This window comes from Psammomys obesus, unplaced genomic scaffold (assembly GCF_907164565.1).
Source record: "Psammomys obesus unplaced genomic scaffold, mPsaObe1.curated_primary_1811, whole genome shotgun sequence".
Lineage (NCBI taxonomy): Eukaryota > Metazoa > Chordata > Mammalia > Rodentia > Muridae > Psammomys > Psammomys obesus.
The window spans coordinates 1,794,139-1,819,061 of record NW_026586383.1 but is presented as its reverse complement, the minus strand read 5'-3'; the positions used below and the strand labels follow the sequence as shown (position 1 = coordinate 1,819,061).

General features: G+C 44.0%; 1 protein-coding gene across 1 annotated transcript in view; it reads left to right on the top strand.

Annotated features, from left to right (window-relative positions):
• Positions 1-203: 203 nt before the first annotated feature.
• The window catches only part of Stac (SH3 and cysteine rich domain), a 117,510-nt gene continuing 92,790 nt past the window's right edge, over positions 204-24,923 (top strand). Inside the window, exon 1 of the mRNA XM_055601713.1 lies at positions 204-427. Within this exon, the coding sequence (XP_055457688.1) occupies positions 317-427 (111 nt within the window). The 5' untranslated portion in view covers positions 204-316. The remainder of the gene's footprint in view (positions 428-24,923) is intronic.

Genomic DNA, 24,923 nt, shown 5'->3' with positions numbered 1-24,923 from the left:
GGTTCCCCGCACGACCACTCAGCCCCGCCCCGAGCCGCCTCTTCCCCTCCTCGGAGGGGCCAGCCCCGGCCCACCCGCCTGCTGCAGTGGGCGGCAGTCAGGACTCAAGCTTGCGATCTCGGGCGAGGTGGCCACTGGCGCTGCGCAGGGCGGGGCAGAAGCCCGGGAGGTGGGCAGGACCTGGCCAGGCGAGGCCCCAGGGCACACGCTGCCGCCTGGCGGGATGGACATCCCGGGGACGCGGCACTGAGCGAGCACCGAAGTCAAGCAAGCCTGCGGTTCCCCCCGGGAGCCCAACACCGTTCCCTCGGCCACGATGATCCCTCCAAGTGGCGCCCGCGAGGACAGCGGGGATGGGCTGACCCGGGAGGCTACGGGCACAGAGCAGCCGCCCTCTCCTGCGTCCACCAGCAGCCTGGAATCCAAGGTACCGCGCGCCTGCCCTGTGGAAACACCAAGTCCCTTTCCCTCTGTCACCTTTCCTCTGGGGTCCGGGTGCCCGGGGGAGCTGGGACTCATCCCCAGAGAGCTGGGGGTCTGCTGAACCCATTGCTACTTTGAGCCAGCTGCTCAGAGCAAACCTTGGCAGAGCTTCTGCCTTAGGAGCCCAGCACTTCACCCTAACCCTGGTGCCCAGATGGCTTCCTTGGCGGGAGAAGGGAGTTAGGATGATGCATGCCCTGAACCTGATTGTGTCCCCAAGCCTTGGTGGGAATGGGTGGCTTCTGGGGGCAAACAGACGGACAGCCTAGGGTTATTCTTTTAGAAAGCTTGAACACTGAGTCCACAAAGCGTGCCTCATCCTGGGGTCTCAAGAGACCTTTCGCTTACTAGGGTGCCTCCCTAACTTAGATACCACGAGGTTAAAGAAATATATTAAGAGAAAGTTAGCGTTCCTGCTGTACAAGTTGCTACACTGTAGAACTTAACACTTAACACTTGTCTTTTTAAGAGTCACAGTAACACATATACACAAAACCAACCCCGCAGCACGTCTGCTGTCACATTCATACTTCCTTTGAAACTTGCGTGGGTGCCAGGCACATGTTTGGAAAAGTTGGAAGAGAACCAAGTAAAGCGTGGCTGCTTAACTGCACAGAGCCAAATGGCAACTGGGCCAGGAGAGTAAGCCTCGTAAGACGGAGACGCGGTTAGTTTCATAGATTCCTTTGAGTGCGGGGCTCCTGGCTACGCAGAGGTCTTTGGGAGTACTTGGAGTAATTTGGGGGGTGGGGGTGGGCAGGGGGTGTAAGTGCTCCCTATGCCGCAAAGGGATGCAGGTTTAGAGGGCCAATCAGAGCAAGGAAAAGTGAGAGCCTTATGGCACCCCAGCGCCAGAGGCACTGGTGACAGGCATGACACCGGCACCGTGACACTCCCAGTGTCAACGGTTAACTATCAGAGATGGTGGTCTAAGACCAAAACTGCTGCCCCCTCCAATTTAATTCCGAGCTATCCCATCTGGGCACCAGTGGCGACTTCTCTAAAAAGCCAATCGGAAAGGCAGACAAGACCATTTGAAGAATAGGTGAGAACTCCTAACTCTCTCTTGCTGCCTTGACAGATGTATCCTTTCCCTGTGTGAGTTGGGAAATGGGATCCACCACACTAGATGGTTCATTTGGAAACAGGCTCCGTGCCCGTATATGAAATACCTCTCTTCTACCTGGAACCCAATGGAACTAATTCTTGTCCAGCATTGACCACCACTCCTAGAGAGGCCGAGGGCCAGCTGCCATTTGAGAGGTGCTCTGGCATTCTGCAGATGGTATAACACAGCACAAGAGTGAAAGTATTTATTTTTTTTAAACTTTACATTGGGCCTACCATCCTGCAGTAGGTAGGTTCGGGAAAGGTCTTAGCCTTTGGGTGAAACAGCAGCCTGATTCAAACACACAGCATGGGTCTGTTATTTATAGATGTCTTCATGTAAATCATTTGGCAAAGCAAAAACCTTCTACGTAATGCCCGTAATTACCCACCAATTTATCTGGCTCACAATTTCAGCTCTGTAGATGTCCATTCTTCTCAAAGTCATCTACGTGCCTGATGGGCATCTAAGCACCTGTCCATTTGCCACTGTGGCCCTAGGCATCCTAGGCGATCCTTAGCCCATCCTAGGAGATGGGCTCCTCAGAGGCAGCCCTGACCCCTATGAAGCTAGACACAGAACAGCATGCATAGGGGTGATTTTTCTGAAGTGGTGTTTGTGCCTGGATCAAGGGGGTTCACACCCTGGAAAGAGGCTGCTGCTGTGGAAGACCTGTGGTGAGGGGTAATGGCTTGGGACAGGAGCTGGGGAGACCACCAGTGTGCACAGCGAATGTCACCGGCCTTTAGGAATGTCTGTGCCCTAGAGAGCAGAAAGCCTGCTGGGAAAAAATAGGCAGAGCAGCGATGGCTCCCTATCGGGCTCTCCCAGGAAGTGGTCATGCTCATCAAGATGTGCACATTTCAACAGAAACAAGAAAATAGATTTCTAATACATCCCAAAAAATGTCAGGTACACTAAATGATAGACACATTAATCAGCTACATTAAATTCCAGATCCATATTTCAAAAAGATCACATATACTTCATATTGCAACACAATTATGATATGTCAGCTAAACACAATAAATTAAAATATCGACTGGGAGATGCAGTATAGGGCCTACTGGGCACTGAAATTTCTCTGTGAAGACTTTTTTGTACATTTAGTTTTTTGACTTATTTCATGGATTTATTAATGTAAATATGTGTGTGGGTCTGTGCCCACTATGGTGCCTGTATGGGGGTCAGAAGAAATCAGTTCTTTCCTTTCACCGTGTGGAATCCAGGGATCAAACTCGGGTCGTCCAGCTTTTGGCAAGCGCTTTTAGCCACTGAGCCATTCCACCGGCCTGTAGAGACTTCAATTCCTCTTAAGAGATGCTTTGTACCAGGTCATGGACCTGTAATCCTGGCACTTGAAAAGCAGAAGCAAAAGGATTACAGCATGAGACCTTGCCTCAAGAAAGAGAGAGAGAGAGAGAGAGAGAGAGAATTTCTAAATATAAAAATAACAAGTGCTAGACATTTGAAAAGTCTGGGGGCACCACTTGACAGTCCGAAAGCAAACTCAGGCAGCACTTCATTCTCTGTCTTACTTGTTTTCGCCTATTTTTGTGTTTACTTAGTGGCAAGGACAATGGTGTCTACCAAATACTGCCTCTAGGCAGACATGACCCTAAACTAGAAGGTTCTACTGTGACAGCCATTGCATGCCTAGAGCAGTAAGAAGCTCTGGAAAGAGAGGTGACCAACCCAAGGTCATGCAGCTCACTGAATGGCAAGAGCAGGACCAGAGCAACATGACCCTGCAGTCAGTATTTTTTTGATCTTTATCTGTCCTTTGTTTGTGCAATGCTTGCATCAGCCATTTCTCCTGGTGTCCCAGAGATCAGGACCTCAGTGAGAGGTCAATGGCAACACATCTGTCCTCCACATCCTCTCCCTCCTCCTCTCCTTTCTCCTCTTTTCCTTATCATCATCTTTACTTTTGTCTAGGATTACACACCTGCTCACAGCTTTTAATCGCATTTATTTATTTATGTGCATGAACACACTCTATCATGAGTGCACATAGCATGGTTCATGTGTGAAGGTCAGAGCACATCTTCTGGGAGTCAGGTCTGTCCTTGTACCACAAGGCTTCTTGGGATGGAACTCAGATCGTCAGACTTGGAAGCAAGAGCGTTCATGCGGTGAGTCATCTTGTCAGACCACGTCTTCTAAGAAATGAGGCTATGGCAGTGGCTTAATTAGTAAAGTATTTTCCACACCATCATGAAGGCCCAACTTAGATCCCCAAAAACGCCCTTTAAAAAGCTAAGCTGCCTCTGTCATGAACTCAGTTGCCTGGTGGTGCAGCCTTGCCAGGCCATGGAGGAAGAGAATCCAGGCAGTCCTGATGAGACTTGACAAACTACAGGAAGATGGCAATAGTGGAGAACTCCCCCTTTCAGTGGACTAGGGAAAAGGAATGGGGGAAAGAGGGAGGAAGGGTGAGACTGGGGAGAGATGAGGGAGGGGGCTTCAGTCGGAATATATATAATGAATAAATTGTGAAAAAATTTTTTTAAAAAAGCTAAGCACAGCTGTGCCTATTTATAATCCCAGTGCTAGGAAGGCAAAAACTGCAGATCTCTAGAGCTCACTGAGCAACCAGCCTAGCCTACTTGGCACATTCTAGGTCAGTGAGAGACTCTGCCTCAAAAAGCAAGGTGGACGGCTCCCGAGAATGACACGTGAGGCTTTACTCTGGCCTCCACGGGCAAGCACACACATGCATGCCTGTACAAACATGCATAAACAGAAAAGAAAGAAATCAAGAACTGGGGATGTAGCTCGGTGGTGGAATGCTTGGCTTTTTTAGCTTGCTCACAGGACCTAAATTCAACCCATAGCACTTCAGAAACAAGTAGATGAGCAGAGCCACACAGTGTGTGAAATGGCGGTGCCCAGATTTTATTTGGCTTCTCTGTCCTTGTGTTTGCTGCTTCCCACCCCCAAAAAACATGTGTAGAAGAAATTAAGTGCATTATCCCAGAATCACCTGGGACTTTCTACTCCAGAAGCCTATACGACATGCTAAGAGGCAAGCACATTCACGCAGCGTCTGAGTAAATAAAATGCACAAAGCACCACCAAACATAAAACAAGGCCACACCACATCTATCGCTGAAGTGCGTTTTCTTTGCATTTTCCTTGGAAAGCTAAATCACAGAGGGTCGAAATTAGTAGCACTAGAGAACATTTATTTCAGGTGCTTTGAAAACAGTGTCCTTGTATCATGTGACACTGCTTTTGTGGAAAATTTCAATACACACAAAGGAAAACAAACAGCATCAAGAACACCATCGGTCTAAGCAGCGTCTTTCCAGGTTACCAGTTCAGGGACAGTATGTTTGATGGGCTATCCCATCACTAGCATCCCTCCCCGACAGGATCATCTTAAAGCAAATTCTGAGTCATCAGATCCCTTTACCAGGAAAATCTCTTAGGTTGCTTATCTAAAAGATAAGAACTGTTTGGGTAAACCTAAGATCCCATTAGCACATACTACAGATATTTTGTCATTGAGGGTCAACAGAGTCTTTCAAAGGTTCAGAAACTGTGAGAAATCTGTGAGTGAAGAGAACCAACATTTAAAGCTACACAGGCACGTGTGTTACCTGGGGAAAGCATGTCTACTTTATATATATATAAGTTCCCCAGGAACATACAGCACCCCTCCTTCTCTCTCTCCCTTCTCAGATAGGCTCCAATAAAGGACTATCAGTTGCTGAGATGACGAAGCACAGGTAGTTAAGTCATTATTGGCTTCTTGGCTATGCTACTAGTTGAAAATCCAGTCTTTGACTTGATTTCCTTAGAGCCAATTCCTGTTAGCACATGTAGTCATGAAGTTTAATGTAATTGTATTTTGTTTCCTTTTCCATTAGTTGAGCTGAAAAATCTGAAAGCCACTAATGTGTGTCCCCTCCTCAATCTTTCCACTAACTCTTCCAGAAAGACCAGAGCTGAGTTTAATTACAGGGTGCTAGACAGAGATCAATAGACCAAAGAAAAACTCCCCTTTGCCCCAGTAGCTGAATTTTCCCCCAATTTGACTTGGTGACAGCATAGAAGCTTACAAAAAGTCAAATGTGAGATTCTTTGGCCATCAGGGAAGTGACCTAAGGTTCCATCCAGATGATGCAAAAAGATCCCAGGCTTTGAGGTTAGATAGACAAAATTCCAAACCTCCTCCAGTTGCCACTTCTCTTGACAGTAAGCACGGCACGGTGGTTCACTATCTCTGAGCCTGGGTGTCACCGTTAGCTTCAGCTGTCAACTTAAAACAAACCTAGGGACCACTGAGAAAAGGGAACCTTAGTTGAATATCTGCTCAGACCTGATATGGCCTGTGGCCATCTCTGTGATTTTCTTAATTCCGATTGGCCCAGCTCGTTGTAATGATTCTTCCCTAGGCAGGTGGGTCTGAGCTACACAGAAAGCTAGCCGAGGAAGCCACTGGAAGCAGTACAACAGGCAATGTTCCTCCATGTCTCTGACTAAGTTCCTGTCTTGGCTTGCCTTGATGATAGACTGAAAATGTAAGACACACATACCGTTTCCTGGCCCAGGTTGCTTTCACTCAGTGTTTTATCATTGCAACCAGGAAGCAAACCAGGGCACTGGGCTCTCCATCTTGAAAGGACAGAATCCCCAGCTGGCAAGTGTGATATTTAATTTAGTTTTGTTGATATTATCTTGTTTGTTGTTGTTGTTCTGGTCTTTGTTGTTGATGCTTGAGATAGGATCATACTGCATAGATCCAAGCTGGCAGAGAACTTGCTATTTAGACCAAGATGCCCTTGAATTCACAGATATGCCTGGTTGAAATTCCATAATGCTGGAATTAAAAGCATAGGACACCATGCTTAGCTTTCTGGTTGGCATTTTTTAATGTTATGAGGACTAAAAAAAAAAAAAAACAAAACAAAACAAAGTTTGAAACACTAATGTACAATCATCACATGTGTGCCTAAACCATTGATCTCCTCTTGAAACAGAGAATTCCACCACTAGCCAAACCCAGAAGTCAACATCACTGAAATTATTTCAGCTGACACAACTGACTTTCCAAAAGTTCAGCTAGCTGTTCCTGCCTTTGGACTTTTAGATTCCACCTCGCCTCATTCACATCAGTAAGTTCACAGCTCCACCACGCACACACAATTGATTTTTGAAGGCATGGTATAATCCATCTACTACCCCGACGGAGCCACAAACTGTTACTGAGTGACAATGCTCAGAACCTAGCACGCCGCCCACTCTTAAAGGAAGTTGCCTCCATTCATAAAGACATGGCTGGGATTTTGAGAAAGGCTCTGAGAGCCTCAGTGAGCAGCCACTCAATGTCTAGTTCATCCCCAGCATTTCCCCAGCACAGGCATGAAGCAATGATAGACAAAACATTAAATTTCTACTCAAAGGAAGAATGAATCAAAACATACTCAAATTACCAGGGAAGCCAGGCCAGGCCTAACCTCCTAGGTTGAACCACTCTCTCTCTCTCATTGTTGTTTTGCAAGACAGGGTTTTTCCGAGCAATAGAGCCCTGGCCATCCTAGAACTTGCTTAGTAGATCAGGCTGACCTCAAACCCAGAGAGACCAGCCTCCCTCTGCCTCCTGAGTGCTAGGATTTAAAGAGTATACCACCAGACCCAGCCACTATGTTCTTCAATGCTTCTTCAACCATTGGACAGTTTTAGATTCTAAGGATTATGTAATGCCCCAAAGAACAATAGTCATGTCCTCCTGTCACTTTTCTTCCACCTCAGCCAAGGAAAAACATGTGTATCTATTGTCTTCTTCATATTTCCTACTGAACCAAAGAAATGGCTTTGGAAAAGTGGCCTGCTTATAGTTCCTCATGTTGATAAATAATTTAAAGTATTACACACCAGCACTTAGATTTATGAGCTGACTCTATTGCTATTTATGTTACCTCCATGCACAGAAAAATAAGAGGTATTCGATGCAGACAACTGGAAAACCAAAATAATTTAAGGAAGAAAAATATGCGCATCGCACATCCACCCAGATGTAAGTTCAGTGCTTTTGCTGTTTCTTTCAAGTACATTTCCTTTCTTGTGTTGATACAGGCTGAAAGTAAAATTGGAAAAGTCTCTTCCTAGATGCGCAGTAAGCCTTTTCTTCCACTTGCTGTTTCCAGGCACACTTTACCAGCCTCCAAAATCATCACTGGTGTACCATTCCATTCATCCCTTTCCTTTCTCACTACTTTGACTTTATCAGCTACATTTGCTTTGCACATCTAGGTTCTTTCCAAGCTTCTATACACTGGAAAAATATCCAAGCCAGCACCCTGATGCATAAGCATTACGTATATCTGTGACTCGATTCGTTTCATGAGAAAATCCTGGGCCTATGCATTTTATTTTCATTGTTACAGAGACTTTGAAAACTCCTGTCAGCTTTCCTTTTGTAACAAATTCTCCATCCAAATATAACATCCCCCCCCCAAAAAGGTACAAAATGATTACTACTCAATGAATTAAAAAACAAACAAACAAACAACAACAACAACAAAACCCTCTTGGTTGTGGCTAGCCACCACATAAATCACAAAATAGAATGTGATTCACACCCCAGAATATTTCATATCCTGATCACTCTTTTCTAGTCAGCACCTCCCGAAGATGAACAAGTTCCTCACTCCTAACTAAGTAAATTATTTGTTTTGTTTTGGAAATTGTGACCAATGCGTCCATCAATGTGGAGCAGTTAATACCCTGGTTCTTCCACTCTACGTGATGCTGGGCCACTTCGGCAGCCGTGTTTTCATTTTCAGTGTATCATCCATCGCAAGAGTGGAGCACATTACTGACGAAGGCTCCTTGGGTGGTTTCTTTTGCTGGGGAGCCCTACACAGTTCTCCTTGCTCATTCTTACAATACCCTCCATGATGCATATGAACTAATCTGTTTTGCATATACCTATCAGCAGCCTTGTTGATCATAGCAGGTGCTTGTGCATATGTAGATACCGTCCCCTTTCCACGCGTATCAATACGAATCCCAGCCAGTAACACATGACAGTTCAGTCCCTAGGCGCTCCCAACACTCGGTATCAGCTGTCTGATTTTTCAGCTGTGTTATAGGTGATTGGCAAACTATTTTAACTTGTAGTGTTAAAATGGCCAGTGAAGCCAGTGGGTTTTCACATGATTATTGGCATATATAAGTAATAGATATGTAGATATGTAGATACATGCCCATAGATAGTGAAGTAGTTGTTCATGCCTCTTGTTTACTTGTCTATTAGATTGTCTTCCTTTTTGCTGGAGTTCTTTATATATTTTGGGCAGGAAAAAGAGATAGATACAATGCATACCTTTTTCTCATATTCTGAAGGAAAAAAATGCCTCTTTGTGGCTTAGCAGAAATTGCTTTCTCTCTATCTCCTCTGTGTGTCTGTGTCTATCTGTCTGCCTGTCTGACTGTTTGTCTGTCTGTCTATCTATCTGTCTGTCTGAGTGGATATTTGGAAGCAGAGGCTAAAGGACCTCTTCAGTTATTCCTCAGGCACTATCCACCTTAGTAAAAGTTTTTTGAGAATAAAATATAGTTACATAAATTCTCCCTTCTCTTTTCTCCCTCCAAACCCTCCTTGATAACTTTCTAATTCATGGCTTCTTTTTACATTAATTATTGTCACATGCATCTATGTGTATGTATAAGTTGTAGAGCCCAGCCCTAATCGATACATCTACAACATAACTCCTGCAACCCAAGGCTTGGGATCAGTGTAGAAGAGGGGACAGAAAGACTGTCAGAGCCAGAGGAACAGGGAATTTTGCTGTGAGGTTGTGTCTCCTAGGAATGTCAGAGGCTGCACTATTAGTTTCTCAACAATACAATATGAGCCGAACAAGAACACCAGCAGACATGCTAACCTGGACAGAGAAAACCCAAGAGACCTCAGCCCGACACAAACAACTGCGTGCAACCAAGGGATGCTGGGAGCAGAAGAACTAGTCTCACCCCAGGGAAGAGCATACCTTTAATTTTTAAAAGACAGGGTCTCTCACCGGCCTGACTCTTACTTAGGCTAGGCTGGCTGGCCAGTGACTCTCCCCATCCCTGCTTTCCCAGAGATGGCCTTACAAGCATTTCTCCACTACATTGTGCTTATGGGTTTGTTTGTTTGTTTGTTTGTTTGAATGGATTCTGGGCATGGGGCCCAAGCCCTTATGCTTTACTGACCAAGTCATCTTCCCAGCTTCTCTTAACATAAAGTCTTAATCTCATATGGTCCAGGTTGTTAATCCTCCTCTTTATGGGTGTGCTTACTTGCCCTGCTTACCAAGACTCTGCCTAGCTCAGCATCAGGATCTCTATGACTGCCCTGAGAAATATTACCCGCATAGCTTTCACAGCTGAATTAAATGGTGGTTCCTTTGTTGACATGGTAGAAAGTACAGATCAATACTGCTGATGACTGTCCTGCCACCTTTGCCCCCAACGGTCCAACTGTGCACACGTAAAGGCCACATCTTTGCCCAAATATGGCCGCCTCAAGCCTTGGGGCCTCATCATTATGGGATCTGGTTTTGGTGGGCTGAGCCCTGCAGCCTTGCCCTAGACTCTTCTTTATCAAATTGATTTGTGGAGGGACGCTTTTGTCTCTTCACACTTTAGAATGAATTCTAGAATCAAAAACTACCTGGGAGGAGTTTGATGAGGATCAAAGAAAAATCTCTAAAATCCATTTTGAGAGAATAGAATTTATAATTCGCAGTTTTCTAGAACTATCTCCCACGCTGGAGTGCCAAGTCCTCAGGCCACCATTGACTGAGAAGTAGATTTGTTAATCTTCCAATTGGTGATTCCTAGGATCAAATCATTTTAATATAAACTTGAGCCTCAAGTCTATGTGAAGGCAAAGCTGTAATAATGACCTCCATGGGAAATATTTTTTTAATCATCAATTTTTGCCTACCTCAAGCATAAGCTAAGATTTCTTCCCTAGTATCCTGAGCTGAGAAGTTTGTTTGTTTAGAGTTTATCTTCTCTTCCTTTTCTAGACTGTTCTCTAAAGATCAGTCATCAAAACTCAGAACTCAGGCTTGGTTTCTAACACAGGCTTGGTCATTACTGTGAAGTACTGACTCACCTTTGAAATCTTGACACGAACCAGAGTCACTGAGGCAGTTGGTTCAATTGCCTCCATCACATTTGCCTATGGGAAAATCTGTGGGACGTTTTCTCAACTAATGATTGATGTGGAAGAGCCCAAGCCACTGTGGATGGCGTCACCCCTGGGCAAGCAGTCCTTGGTCATATAAGAAATCTGGCTGAACAAGCCACTGGAAGGAAGCCAGTAAGCGCCATTCCTCCATGACCTCTGCTTTAGTTCAAAGCTCCATAGCCCTGCCTTGCGCTCCTGCCTTAGCTTCTTTTCACAATGGACTGTGATGTGGAAATGTAAGCCAAAACCAGAATGTGTGGTAAAAATACACAGGACATAAAATTTACACAAACATCACCACCGATCTATCTCTTACTACTTTCTATCCTCAGTGAAACTCTAATTCTTGTCAACAATGACTACCCATTGTATCCACCTCTTCCTAAATTCCTTCTGAATACAATTCTACTCACTTTATGTGTGTGTGTGTGTGTGTGTGTGTGTATGCACAGCTGTTGTAGGTGTTTTGAGTATCTCATGTAATGTTTGAGCATTGTGTGACGGGCATATTTCACCTACATGATGCCGTAAAAGTTCTTCTGTGTTGTGTCATGTTATGAGAATTATCTTCTATTGAGGGCTGAATAATATTCTATTTTGAACACACACACACACATTTTGTTTATTTATTCTTGTATTGATAAGACTTGTATTACATTGACCTTTTGACTATTTTGCATAATGCTGCTATGTGATGGTCCAGAAAGAATCCACTCCAATCCTTCCACTAATCTTCTTTATACAACCAGAAGTGGAATTGCTAAAACTAACAGAAACTTCATGCTTAGGTTGCTAAGGGATCATTATAGCATTTTCTTTTCTAATACAATTTTTATTTATTACAATTTATTCACTTTGTATCCCAGCTGTAGCCCCCACCCTTGTCCCCTACCAATCCCACCCTCTCTCCCTCCCTCATCTCCTCCACACCCTTTTCCCACTCCACTAATAGGGGAGGACCTCCTCTCCTTTCATCTGACCCTAGCCTATCAGGTATCATCAGGACTGTCTTTCATAGTCTTCCTCTGTGGCCTGGTAAGGCTGCTCCCCCCCTCCCTCAGGGGGAGGTGATTAAAGAGCCAGTCACTGAGTTCATGTAAGAGACAGCCCCTGTTCCCCTTACTAGGGAGCCGATTTGGAGACTGAGCTGCCACAGGCTACATCTGTGCAGGAGTTCTAGGTTATCTCCATGAATGGTCTTTTGTTGGAATATCAGTCTCAGAAAAGACCCCTGGGCCCAGATTTTTTTTGGTTCTGTTGTTCTCCTTGTGGAGCTCCAGTTTTCTACATTGTCTTACTTCCTTCTCAGCTGTACACAGAGCAGCCAGTCTCTCCAGCTCTCTGCCAGCACCCGGTACTTTTGCATCTAGTTGTTGATGACCTTATGGTTTTAAGGAAGCATTATGTTGTGACTTTAGTTTGTGTGTCCTTGATGTCTGATCATGCTCAGCATCCTTCTCCACTTTCATAAGTCATTTGTATATGCTCTTTGGGTAAAGGTCTAGTAAATGGCCTTTGCTCATTTTTTTAGTTGGATTGGTGAATTTTGTGCTGGAGTTGTGATTGTAGTGCATGCCTGAAATCCAACACTCAAGAAAATAAGGAGGCAGGAATTTGACTACATTCAACACCAGCCTAAGCTGAGAAAGAGAAAGACAGAGAGAGAGAGACAAAGAGAGAATGGAGGGGAAGTGAGGAAGCAATGAAAGAAAGACAAGATAAACAAATCAAAAGCATTGCCTTTTATTATTGTTCTAATTACATTTATTCTCTAGGGAAGATTATTTTCATAATATTCTCTTACTTGCCTTTATTCTCTTTTTGAATGATCAGTTCATGCCCTTGTCTATTTTTGATCCTGCATATCCATTTCCTATTTATTTTTAAAATTCTCTGTACATGCTGAAGCAATGTTCTTTCATATGTACCGCACACGTTTTCACTCTGCCATTAATTTTCCAATTTTGTTTATTACATTTCAACATAGGTTTATTTTTATCATATAGGATGTCTCAAATTTATATATGCTTTCTTTCCATTTGTATTTAGGAAAAACTCATCCTGAGAACAGAAAAAATATTAATCTATATTTCTCTATGTCATTATCATATAAAGCTTATTTTAATACTTTATTAACTATATTAGATTTGTATCATTGTAAGGTATGAAAGGATTCTAAATTCTCCAAATGATTAGTCAGTATTTTAAAACCATTTGCTGAATAATTTATTCTTTTCTCAATGATTTGAGATGGTACATTTATTATGTAATAAATGGTAATATGTACTGGGTTCTCTTTTGGAATCATCTGTTCTATTCTGATGACTTTAAAATTTATTCTTTCATTCAGTGCTGCACTTTAAAATAGACTCTGACGGGTGCTAAGGAGATGGCTCAGTGGTTAAGAGCACTTGCTGTTCTCCCGGGGGGGACCTGAGATCAGGTCTCAGGGTCCATGTTTGGTGGCTTACAACTGTCTGTGACTCCAGCTCCAGAGGAACTAACACCCTTTTCTGCCCCACAAAGGCATCGGTACTCATCTGCACATACTCACAAGACACAGGCACACACTCACACAGAGGCATGCACAACAGCAAAGATCAAAAAGCTAAAGTTGGCATTGATAATTGATAAGAGGAGTGTCCTCCAGGGGATCTTTGTAATTTACCTGCACTTGCCTTTTTGTTATTCTACCAAGTGGTACAAAAAACAAAAAAAAGACTTTTTTTTTCTTTGTAGTTTTAGGCCTACACATACTAGGCAAATGTTCTACCACTGAGCTATGAGCTATATTCTCATTCCAAAAATAATGCTTTGGCTAAAATATTCTTTATGGGAAAATATTTAAAATCTTTTCTTGTTTTTTTTTTAAATAAACCACATGCAATCACTATTTATAGGCACTTTCTTGTGTCACAGTTTAGCAGAACTCCTTTTCCTGCCCAGTCACATCTTAGTGCATTAAAGAAACGATAAAGAAGTAAAAGGTAGATATATGTGCTCACATTTAACTATGTAATATATACATAGATTGGAATCATATATCATGTGATAACTCATGAACATACACAATTTAGAAGTTTCGTGCAGCAGTTAAACTTCATTTTAATTTTTTAAAAACAAGAAAAACTGATGGGCAGAGTGAATGGAATTTTATGTAAGAAATGGGAAATAGTAAGAGCTGGAGGGGATGGGAACTCCACAAGCAGAGCAACAGAACAAGATAATTTGAACACAGGGAACTTCCCAGAGACTCATACTCCAACCAAGGACTATTCGTGGAGATAACCTAGAACTCCTGCACAGATGTAGCCCATGGCAGTTCAGTGCCCAAGTGGGTTACAGAGTAATGGGAAGAGGGACTGCCTCTGACATAATCTGATTGGCCTGCTCTTTGATCACCTCCCCCTGAGGGGGGAGCAGCCTTACCAGACCACGGTAGAGGACAATGCACCAATTTTGATGAGAACTGATAGACTAAGATCAGAAAGGAGAGGAGAACCTCCCCTATCAGTGGACTTGGGGAGTGGCATGCATGCAGAAAGGGGAGGGAGAGTGGGATCGGGAGGGGAGGAGGGAGGGGCTTATGGGGGGATACAAAATGAATAAAGTGTAATTAATAAAAATTTTAAAAAAAACAAGAAAAATATTTAAATAATTCTAATATCTTGAAAGACATATGTAATATGTCTGTTTTATCTTAGTGAAATATTCACATTAAGAAGATTTTTGTCCAGGAACATATTCATTTCGTTTTGAAATGCTTTTATGCCTTTCAAAAATTCTTGGGAAATTAAAAAAATATACCCTAATGGTTCTCAGCCATATCCTGGCATGTATTTGGGTTCCAGAACACAATACCAGAAACTGATTGCTGAGTTCACAAACATCGGAAAGGTATTTCCCATTGGCTGTGAAGTCGGGGCGTCCAGGACAGAACTGGAGGCAGCTCTGGTGAACTGTTTCCAGCTTTAGACATCGTGCCTTCTAAATGCACCCCTGCTGGAGGGAGGAGAGGGGCAGTTATGGGGACCTCTTTTATGAGAATGCTGGTCCTTTCTTGAGAGTTTGCTTCCAGTGCCGTTCTCACCTCCCAAAGCCTTGCCTCCCCTTTCATCCCACTGATACCCAGGCTTTAACATGAGGACAGGAGCATTCACAACCCAGCGCTGAATATTTCATGCTCCACGTTCACATTAGGAGCCATCTCTTGTATTTTCTGTAGCTGGCACATAGGCAGTTCATTTTTAGGCACTTCTGTAACCTAACACTTTCTAGATTCCATGTCTTGATTAATTCCTTTTCTTAATTGGTTGAGTATTGAGTGACACTGAGTTGCGCACACGCACATATGAGTGCAGCTACCTGTGGAGGCAAGAGCATAGCCACCAGAGTTACAGGTGGCTGCCAACTCTATTGCGGATGCTGGGCATCGAATCTGAGTCCTCTGCAAGTGCAGCCAGAGCTGTTAACGGCTGAGCCGTCTCTCCAGCCAAGATTTCATTTTCTGTTCATGAATGAACGCACTGATCAGACATAAAAATAGCCAACACGCACATTGAAATGGTGCTCACATTGCTAAGCATGAAGTAAATGGCAATGGAAACCATAGCTCAATGTCAAAACCTTAAGGATGGCTATTGATGTAAAGATAGAAGTAATAAAGTAAGAAAGGAGGACCTTCTTGTGCCCCGTCAGGAATGAGAGCAGTGCAGCCACTGTGAGAAATACTGTCAAGGTCCCAATGCCGTGGGATCTAACAAGCTCTCTTCTGAGTACTAGTCTTTTCTTGAGAGTTCACTTCCAGTGCCGTTCTCACCTCCTCAGAGCCTTGCCTGTCCCAACTCCCACTTTAACAAGTGAATCAGGGGAGGACATATAGTCACAACAATTGGTAGGTGGATAATGGGACTATGAGAGAATCTGTGAGATGAGCTTGCACACATGGGCACACACACACACACAATTTATATGCACGCACAGTTTGTGTGGGCATATGACAAAATACTATTCAGTCTAGAACATAAATGAATCTGAAGGACATTGTGTCAAGTGAAGAAAAAAATAGACTGTGTGATCTCATGTTATTTTAATGAAGAGGAGGGAGAGAGAGGAAGGATGAAGGGGGAGAGAAGAGGAAGAAAGGAACGGTGAGTGGGTCATCATGTGGTTGTGGTGAGAAGAACTTGGGAAGCACGGGTGAGAGGGTGTTATGTAGCAGACACAAGGACTAAAGCAAAGGAAGTGATGCCGTGCTGGGGACTTCTGAAGTAAGCAGATGTCCCTAGTCAGACAGGAGAAGCAAGTGTGAAGGCAGCTTCACTAGGGGAGACACTTGCCTGTCGCATCATATGGTACTGTGTTGCAAACTCTAATACCCACTAGGAAATGTAGTTAAGAAAATAAATAAGGCTTGTATAGATGTTTTTGTGGTTAAAGCATTTACTGAGAAAGTGTGAGATGGCAACTCAGATCCCTAAAACCCACACTAAAGCCCAGGAGAATAGAAACAGCCTGTTGTGCTAATGCTCAGAGAAGGGAGCTCCAGAGCTAGCTGGCTAACTGAACTGTGACCTATCTGCGAGCTCTCTCAGAGCCCAACTGGGAGATGCTGCCTCAGTGAATAAGATAGAGATCAAGCAAAGAACACAGGGACACTAATCTTGGACCTCCATCCACAAGCATACATATGTCCCTGCACACACAGGCATGCCCCCCACACACAAACATGCACACCACACACACACACACACACACACACACACACACACACAAAGAAAGAGCACAACATTCTATTTTTGTTTATTTTCTTTCTTTGTGTCCAGAGCACTGGGCTCTAGAGTCAGGCACGAGGATCAAATCCCACCATGCCTCTGGGAGGGCAGCTAACAGTCCTTCCTTTCCCAGAGCTGTTCTGTGTTTTCTCTAAAGTGAGCCTGCAGCACTGCCATTAGAGACGAGACAGTCAGTGGATGCTGAGTGCCTGGGATCTGCTTGGCCGTGGATATTAATACAGGGTACTCACAACAGCTATGATCATAATTTTGCCCGGAGCTGCAGCCCTCTTTTTAAAGGGCCAGGTAAGTGCAGCTGTTAGGGAAATTACAACTCCCCAAATCCAGTGAGGATTACTGGAGGCATCAGGCTTGTACCTGACCTACTTGGAGTCCCTGGAGTTTTCAGCATCAAATAGCTGGTACTGAGGGGTGACCTCGGCTCCCCTAACATCCCTCACCACTCTGGAGACGTCTGCAGATTGGTAATTTCATTTGAGAAGGAAGCGCTTTGCAAGTTCAGTTCTCAAGGCCTGTCAGCTCCCACCTAAGCCATTCCATAGAACCCCTCTTCTGCAAACCTCACGCCCCCAGGTCAGGCTAATAATTTTGGTCTCCCCGTTAGAGGCAGATGGATCTTATGCCTGGCCTGCTGAGAATCTCCATCAGGACCAAGTGTGGAATTGTCAGGTATTTAAGTCATCAAGGGGTTGGTTTGGGCACTTTGCCCCTTTTATCTGGCACATTATATTAATAGATATCCTGAAATATTAAATTCTTTTTTACATTCTTGGCACAGGTTCTACTTGGCCAAGGGGATTTTCTTTTAATAAATTTCTGTGGTGTGGTTGCCAACGTGCTATTATTTTTGAATCTACATACATATGGGAGATTATTTCCTGTTGCCTGGTGCCTCTTGGTCACGTTTCATTTTTAAAGAGATGCCAAACTTAAAAAAAATAATTCTGGAATGTGTCCATGGATGTTTTGCGTTCCCTCTGTGGACCTGCTGATAGAGCCTAGAATTTGTCTCCCCTCTGAATGGATGTTTGGAGGAAAACAGCTGTCAGGGATGTCTAAACCCTAGTACCCATCTCAAAATAAATGTTGCAAACACTTTTCTGGCTTTTTGATCCTGTTCTTTTAAAATCCAAATTGGTCTCAGTCAAACTTATTAATTTTTGTTTTGCCAGAAGATTGTCTCTTTCATTTGAATCTTTGTAATCTGCCTGGGTGGGTTTACAGAGAGCCCCAGGGCCCTCCCGCAAGCCCATGTCACCTTAGCTCCAAAGGAGCCCTGTGGGCATTCACCCCAAGATCACCTTCTGTTCCACTCCCTGCTCTTGTATGAATGGGCCCATCAGGTCTAGGTCTAGAACTGGAAGCAGTCAACACCACTGCTCAGATCACTATATTATTGAGAGAATGGACACCTCTCCCCCCCCCCCACTATCTTGGTTCCAACATGTCACTCATACAGACAATGTCTGATCTTAATGCTTGTCTCTTCCATTTCCACCCACCCTTCATATTCTTCCCCCCCACACACACACACACAGACCCTGTGTTCAGCCCACACCTCTCATCCTCCAAGTCCTTCTAGATTTCCTGGGATAGCTCTTACCTGTTCCTGCATTTTCAGTTCAATGTTCCTGACTCTGCACTTCCAGTCTGGTCAACTTTCCTTGGAGCTCTAGATCATATATCCACTGCTCCTTGTACAACACTTTGTATCTTAATTTCAACCCATATTGAATGAAAAATATTTCCCCCCCACACCCACATATCATCTCACTTTTTGTATGGTCATTCATAACAATTCTTCACCCAAATTGTCAGCCAGGCTGGAAAGACAGAGCTCATCCTAGATGTTCCTGAGGCAGCTTAGCAAGGACAAGCTATTTGATGACAAGGGTCTCTAGATTCTCATCATATGCTTGATAGAACCGAAAATGAAGCATATGTATGCGACCGTGTTCATGATGCCTCTCACAGGAAAGTGCTTTGATCAGAGCGTTCTCCTCAGATTAGTTACAGCTGTGACCTCAGAGCAAAGGTTTGAAGTGAGGTGTAAGACAGACGATAGAGAAGGAGGGACCCGAGGTACTCAGAGGGTCCAGGAATGCCATTGCTCTCTTGCCTTCCAAAGTGACATCAAAGAACCCTCTTTTAGGCACCTGGCCAGATGTGCTCTCTGACCTCGGAGTTTCAGTGTCCAGAATGCTGAGATTCTTGCCTGCTGTTCAAGCTGCCAGCTGGTCGTATTCTTATTACAGCAACATTAACTGACTAGAGCAGAGACCAGAGAAAGATGCTACAGCAAAGCAATGTTTGAATCAGAAACTGATAGATACAAAGTTTCTGGGAATTCTTCTGTATCCAACTCCCACTTGGCCACTGTAGAGCTGGGATTTCAGATTCCCTCTGTTATGCCTGGCTTTCTGTAGATTGTGAAGATCCAAAACTCAGGACCTTATGTTTGCACCAAGATGCCTGTATCCCCCAGCCATCTCCCCCAGCGCCATCTCCGGGTGTTTCTTTTTAGCGATCAGTGTTTAATCCTTCACTTGTTACTATTTTCTTTTCATTGCTGAGCTTCCCATGTGTGATTTATCAGCTCCTGTGTACCTGACGGGCTTCGTATTTCTAAGATCTCCTTTAGAACATGAGCTGGCCGAATTCTCCGGTGTCCACTTGCTTAATTAGTGCATCTTTGCTGGACAGTTAATGTATTGATCAGTTTGCTGCTAACCGCTCTCGGTGGACCTTCTAATTACCAACTGTTGTCTTACTGAGCGGATGGGAAGTGCTAGCCCAGTCTCCATCTCTTCTATTCTGGTATATATTCTATAAGAGAAAATGATCAAAATACTGTTCCCCTCTCCTCTGGAAAAACAAAAAGTTGCCTGAGTGAAAAATAGAGCAAAAACAAACCAAAAAGAAAAAAAATCCAACTTGGGAAAACCAAAACATGCTTCTTAATATCTGACCATGATGACAAGGAAACCCATGAGGCACAACCAGAGACCTCATGTCAGACCACAGCTCTGCTGACTGCATTCTCTCCAAAGAGTGTTGGAGGCAGCATGTTTGATTGATATATGCACACACACATGCCTGTGCATGCCAGTGCACATTCCTGTGTAAATTTGGAGGGCCAGAAAAAGGCTGTCGGGTATCCTGCTTTATCACTCTTTCTACTTTATTCCACTGTGACAGTGTGTCTCATTGAACCTGAATCCAAAATGGCAGCCAGCAAGCCCCAGTGATCCTCCTGTCTCACACACGCACAAACACACACACACACACACACACACAAACACACACATGCCCCGATTCTAAAGTTACAGGGATGCAGAGCCACACCCAGATTTGTGCATGGGTGCTCAGGGATCTGAACTTGAGCCCTCGTGTTTGCACAGCAATCACTCTTACCACTGGAAGATCTCTCCAGCCCCTCAGATGAGCATATGCCAGTCACTATGTGAAGTCTTCTGTGTAGACCACCCCAGTGCATGGAATGCGTGCTAGTCTCTTCTCGAGGCTGGATTCACTGTGGCTTCTTCCATAGCCTGTCTGATTGCTCACTTCTGTATACAACCGATAACCAATTTCAAACGCTGATGCTGCCATTTGCATTAAACAGAAGCCAAATGCCATGCCATCTACCTTTCTATCAGGATCCTCCCTGGCTCTTATTTGCACCCTCCTTTGTAGGTGTGCACAGCTGGTAGGACAGCTGTGCGAAGCCTTGTTGAGCTCCCTGAGCCTGTGTCTCTGCTTTCCAGACTTTTGGTGGCATCTGGGGACAGAGAGGATTCAGGAGAAGAGCAGCAGCTTTGACTTGTCCAATAGCAGTCAGGCGAAAATGTCACCTGCCAATCTATGAGCTGTGGAAGGCTGTTCTAGTGACATATGAATGAAAGTTAAAATTTAAAAAGAGAGATGACTCCGGGCTTAAGAGCACGTGCTGCTCTTGCAGAGGACCTGGGTTTGATTTCCAGCTCCTACATTAGGCAGCTCACACCACCTGTAACTCATTCCTAGGGGATCTGATACCATCTTCTTGCTGCCATAGGAACTGAACACAGACAGAGCTCACGTGCAGACAAGTGGGTGCACACACATAAGCACATAAATAAACCAAATATTTATTAATGAATGAGAAGAAGGGGCTAAGGAGAGAGGAGAAGCAAGCAACCACACTGGTCAAATCATGCATGACCTAGAGGATGGCTGCCTCCAGCATGAGTTAGGTACAGTGGCTAAGTTTCTTAGTACCTCATCCCTTGTATTAAGACAGGGTCTCTACAAATGGAGCCTGAACCACATGGAAGCAACGTGCGGTCTCTCGGGGGTGTCTGGAGGTCATTGCAGGGCAAGAAGGAAAGCAGGTAGAACAAAATGGCTTCATATCCATTTAGCCTCCACTTTGCCTAATCGCACCCTCAGGCTCTGTCACAAAAAGCCTACCTCAGAACCAACCCTGTCTTAAAGCAATGTGTATGGCTTTTAAAACTTTACATCAGTCAGACCCTGGTTGCAGAGTTGGAATAGAAACCTGGTGTGTGTGTGTGTGTGTGTATGTGTACATATGTATATGGGTAAGTAAGTATATATGTATGTATGCATTCAATCTCATACAGGGAAAGGTCATATAAGTTAAGGGTAACACTGAAGTGACAGAGATCAGTGAGGCAGAGCTGTGGAAGATTAGGCAAAGGCTCTGGCTGAGGACTGTGTGAGAACCACAGCCCCTCCTCCTCTCCATGCAGACTGTTGCCTAGACTGCTTCTTCTGGGCCAGGCTCTTCCCTTTGCCATGACCTACAATTTATAAATACTTGCTTCAAAAAACAGGGCAGATGGAGTTGAGGGCTTTTAGCCACAAAGCTGTCTGCTTACTCTCCAACGTGCCGCCAAGCTGCATAGCAGAAACAATGACAGTGATATCGTTGGTACAGATGTCATGATGAGCATCATTGCCCTGGGGTGAAGCGCTGCATGTCTGTGGTACACATGCAGGTGTTCTCCAGACCCAAGCTGGTCCAAAAGCATCCCCTCAATACATAAGGGCTCCGGCTGCAGGTTCTGTCACCCCACAGATGGCCAGCATTTATTCAGCTGGCACGGAGGTAACTGTGAGGCTGGGTTGGCCCAGCCTTTCCTTGCCTATGCTTCTTTGCCCAGCTGTGGACTTGATTGAAGGAAGATGGCTTCATGCAGCAGACTGACCTGCTCAAAGTCACGCAAGAAATTGTGTCCATTTGGGAGTTAAGCCTCTAAAATGAACTGGCTTGCGGAAGCAGTGTCCATCCTGTCCCTGTGGAAATAAAGGAGCAAAGGTTCAGTGAAGGGTCATAGCACAAAGGGACCTCCCAGCCATGTGTCTGCTTGGCAGGGAGGTCAGAATCAGTGACACCTTGTGGTCCAACCACATCATATAGTGCCTTCCCCAACATACTCCTAAAGTTTGCTTATCCTTAGAAAGAAGGCTCCTTTCTGAATCATTAACAAAATGGCTTTTTTGTTTAAAAAAAGTAAGTAAAAACTTACTTTTGTAAGTAAGTTGCTTTACTTACAAAACCTTGCAGAAATCTGCCTTAAGGACCCTGATAGAGAACAGGAATTTTGTCAGATCAGAGCTATAGCTGGAAGTGCTGCAGCGAGTCTGGAAAGAGCTGCACCAGCGCTTTTAGGAGCATGGGAAAGGATGATGCTGAGAGACAGACAGGCAGACAGAGACAGAAGGACAGAAATATAGAGAGACATAGACAGACAGGGACAGAGAGGCAGCCCTGAACAGTCTTAGGGTTCCCCAGCTGCAGCTCTCAGGCATTGTGAAACATGTTTCTTCTCTGTGCTTTGGGAAGACTGAGCCGTCTCCCGGGAACTGTGTAGCAGCATGCTCAGTGGCCCAGCTGAATTGTGGGGCATGTTGTACAAGGAAATAGAAGCTCCTTGCTCAAATATTAGTATGGACCCCATGATGGCAATAACAACGAGCATTATGGGGTTTCCGTAAGTGGTACAGCTTAGAGCTCTTCCCTATCGCAGAGTCAGGCAGAATAAGAGAAGGAGACAGGACACACATGTGCATTTCCCTTAGATGGAGTATGCACGCTGACTTAGGCACATTGCTTTGCTTGGCTCACTTTTCAGATGAGGGAAGTTCGGAGGCAACTGAGAAGACTGAAGCAGCTGCCCATATCATGTGGCTGCTTGGAGTCTATCCTGAATTCATCTCTGGCTCCAGGGCTTTATTTGTTTCTTTGCTTAACCTCTCCGTGTCCATGTTCCTGTAGCAATAAAGCTTATAAGGAAGATATTGACCTCTGTGTTCAAATTTAATTCCCTTCAAGGCCAAAACAGGAATATATATTCAATAGAACTATATTAATGAATAAAAGAATTAGCAAATGGTCCAGATACCAGTAAAATTATTATAAAAAATAGTAATGATAAAATAAAAAAAATGTAGGATCATGGAATAAGATAGAAAGGAGGGAGAGGGAAGAGAAGGTTGAGTAAGAAGTAACAAGGGGTTGACAGGAGGAAGAGGAGGGACAGCTGGTACATCCTACTGGTCACTACGTACCACTGTCTATGCCTTCATTCAGCTCATCCTTACAGCGCTTCCCCCAAACAGTACATGCTTTGTGCTATTTGTATAGACTCAGGCAAACTTACAGCAATTCACTAACCAGCCCAAGAATGTAGGCTCATGATTTCTACTTAAAGAATGAGTAATGTTAGCCTAGGAGGCCATCCAGAGAGAACTCGGGGACCAAGCAGAGGAACAAGACCAAGCGCATTCATCAACTGTAACAAAACAGTGACACTCAACTCAAGGATAACAAGAGTGCCCACATGCAACAGTTGAGACTTCCACATGTCCCCATGTGTGACCCAGATGATGCCAGTCAGAGCCTTACCTGCACAGAAAACTCACCAGGCAGCTCACATGATCAAGTCAGTCCTTCACCTTTAAGTATGAATGAACAACTAATGTGTGACTACAAAGGATTAGGGCAAAAGCCAAACACCCATTCAGGAAAGTAACAGATATCACAAGAAGCTTATGTATAAGATCCAGGGATTATGGGCATCCCGTAAACAAATAGAAACAGGTGTATCTTTTTTAAGAAAAAGGACAATCAGTGCCTACAAATGAATTTTCAGAAAATGTTCAAATTTTTTCTGTGTGAATTAAATAGACCAATCATTTTGCTAAAGTTCCATGCAAGGTCTCAAAAGTAGAATAGACCAATCTAAAGACTGAGTCAGTAAAATGGAAGATAAGCCATGAAGTTGTCATAAAATAAAATCTAAACAAACTAAATGTAGACACAAGTTACTAGTTTTCTCCACTGGAAAGAATGGTCAAAGTGGAATGAGCAGACAATTGAAGAAGGAGAATAAAAAGAAGAAAGAAGAAGGAGGAGGAAGAGGAGGAGGAGAAGAAAAACAAGAACAAGAAATAATAAAAGAAAAAATAAGCACAAGAAAAACGAAAATTAGATGTGTGTATTCCTCTTAATGGAACCAAATAAATGCCCAGCAGTAAAAATGAACAATAACACTGAAAGGAAACTCTGTATGTGAATAGAAAAACCATGGTAACCTTTGTCAACTACAAAGTTGAGAAAAATGGCAAAATGTCTCCAGAAACGTAAAAGCAAGTGACCTTCTCATAATGAGAAGCAGCGAGGCAGCAGACAGAGTCGATCAAGGGCAACCTGTCTTCTGCATCTGAGAGAGTGAGCTTAAGTTGGAGTCTGATGTCAGGTCATTGGGGTGATTCTGAAAAAGACAGCCACCAAAGGACACAGGTTCAAATTAAAGCCTGCAACAAGCACTCAAAGCCACCAGCCTGATTCTGAAATATGTCCTTGGTGTCAGATTCAAGGAGAATGAACACTAATAAAAATATAAAAATAAAAACGGTGTCTGAGACATGCAAAAAGAAAAAGTATTCAAGCCCTACTTCTGTTTTAAAAGCAGGAGGACATTACCATGGCTCCATCAGTGCTGAATTAATTGAAATTTCTTATTATCAGAAAGATCCCTGGTAAACTAGCAGTCATCCTTTGTTTCCTCATGGCAACTGCCTCCCATAGTAGTTAATCACAGAGCCCTGTAAAGTGGGAGATGCAACAAGCAGGGACACAAAGGATACTTTCCTTGAGTCACTCAGTGTTTTTCTGGAAGTCCTCCTTGGAGAAGACAAGCCAGTGTCTACAGTGAAAACAGGAAGACGACTGCCATTCTTAGTAATGAGTCTGAAAATCTGTTTCAAATGGTCATTTGAACCTCCGGTGACTAATAGGTCAATTCTAAACACTGTATGATCAAACTTTAAAGCC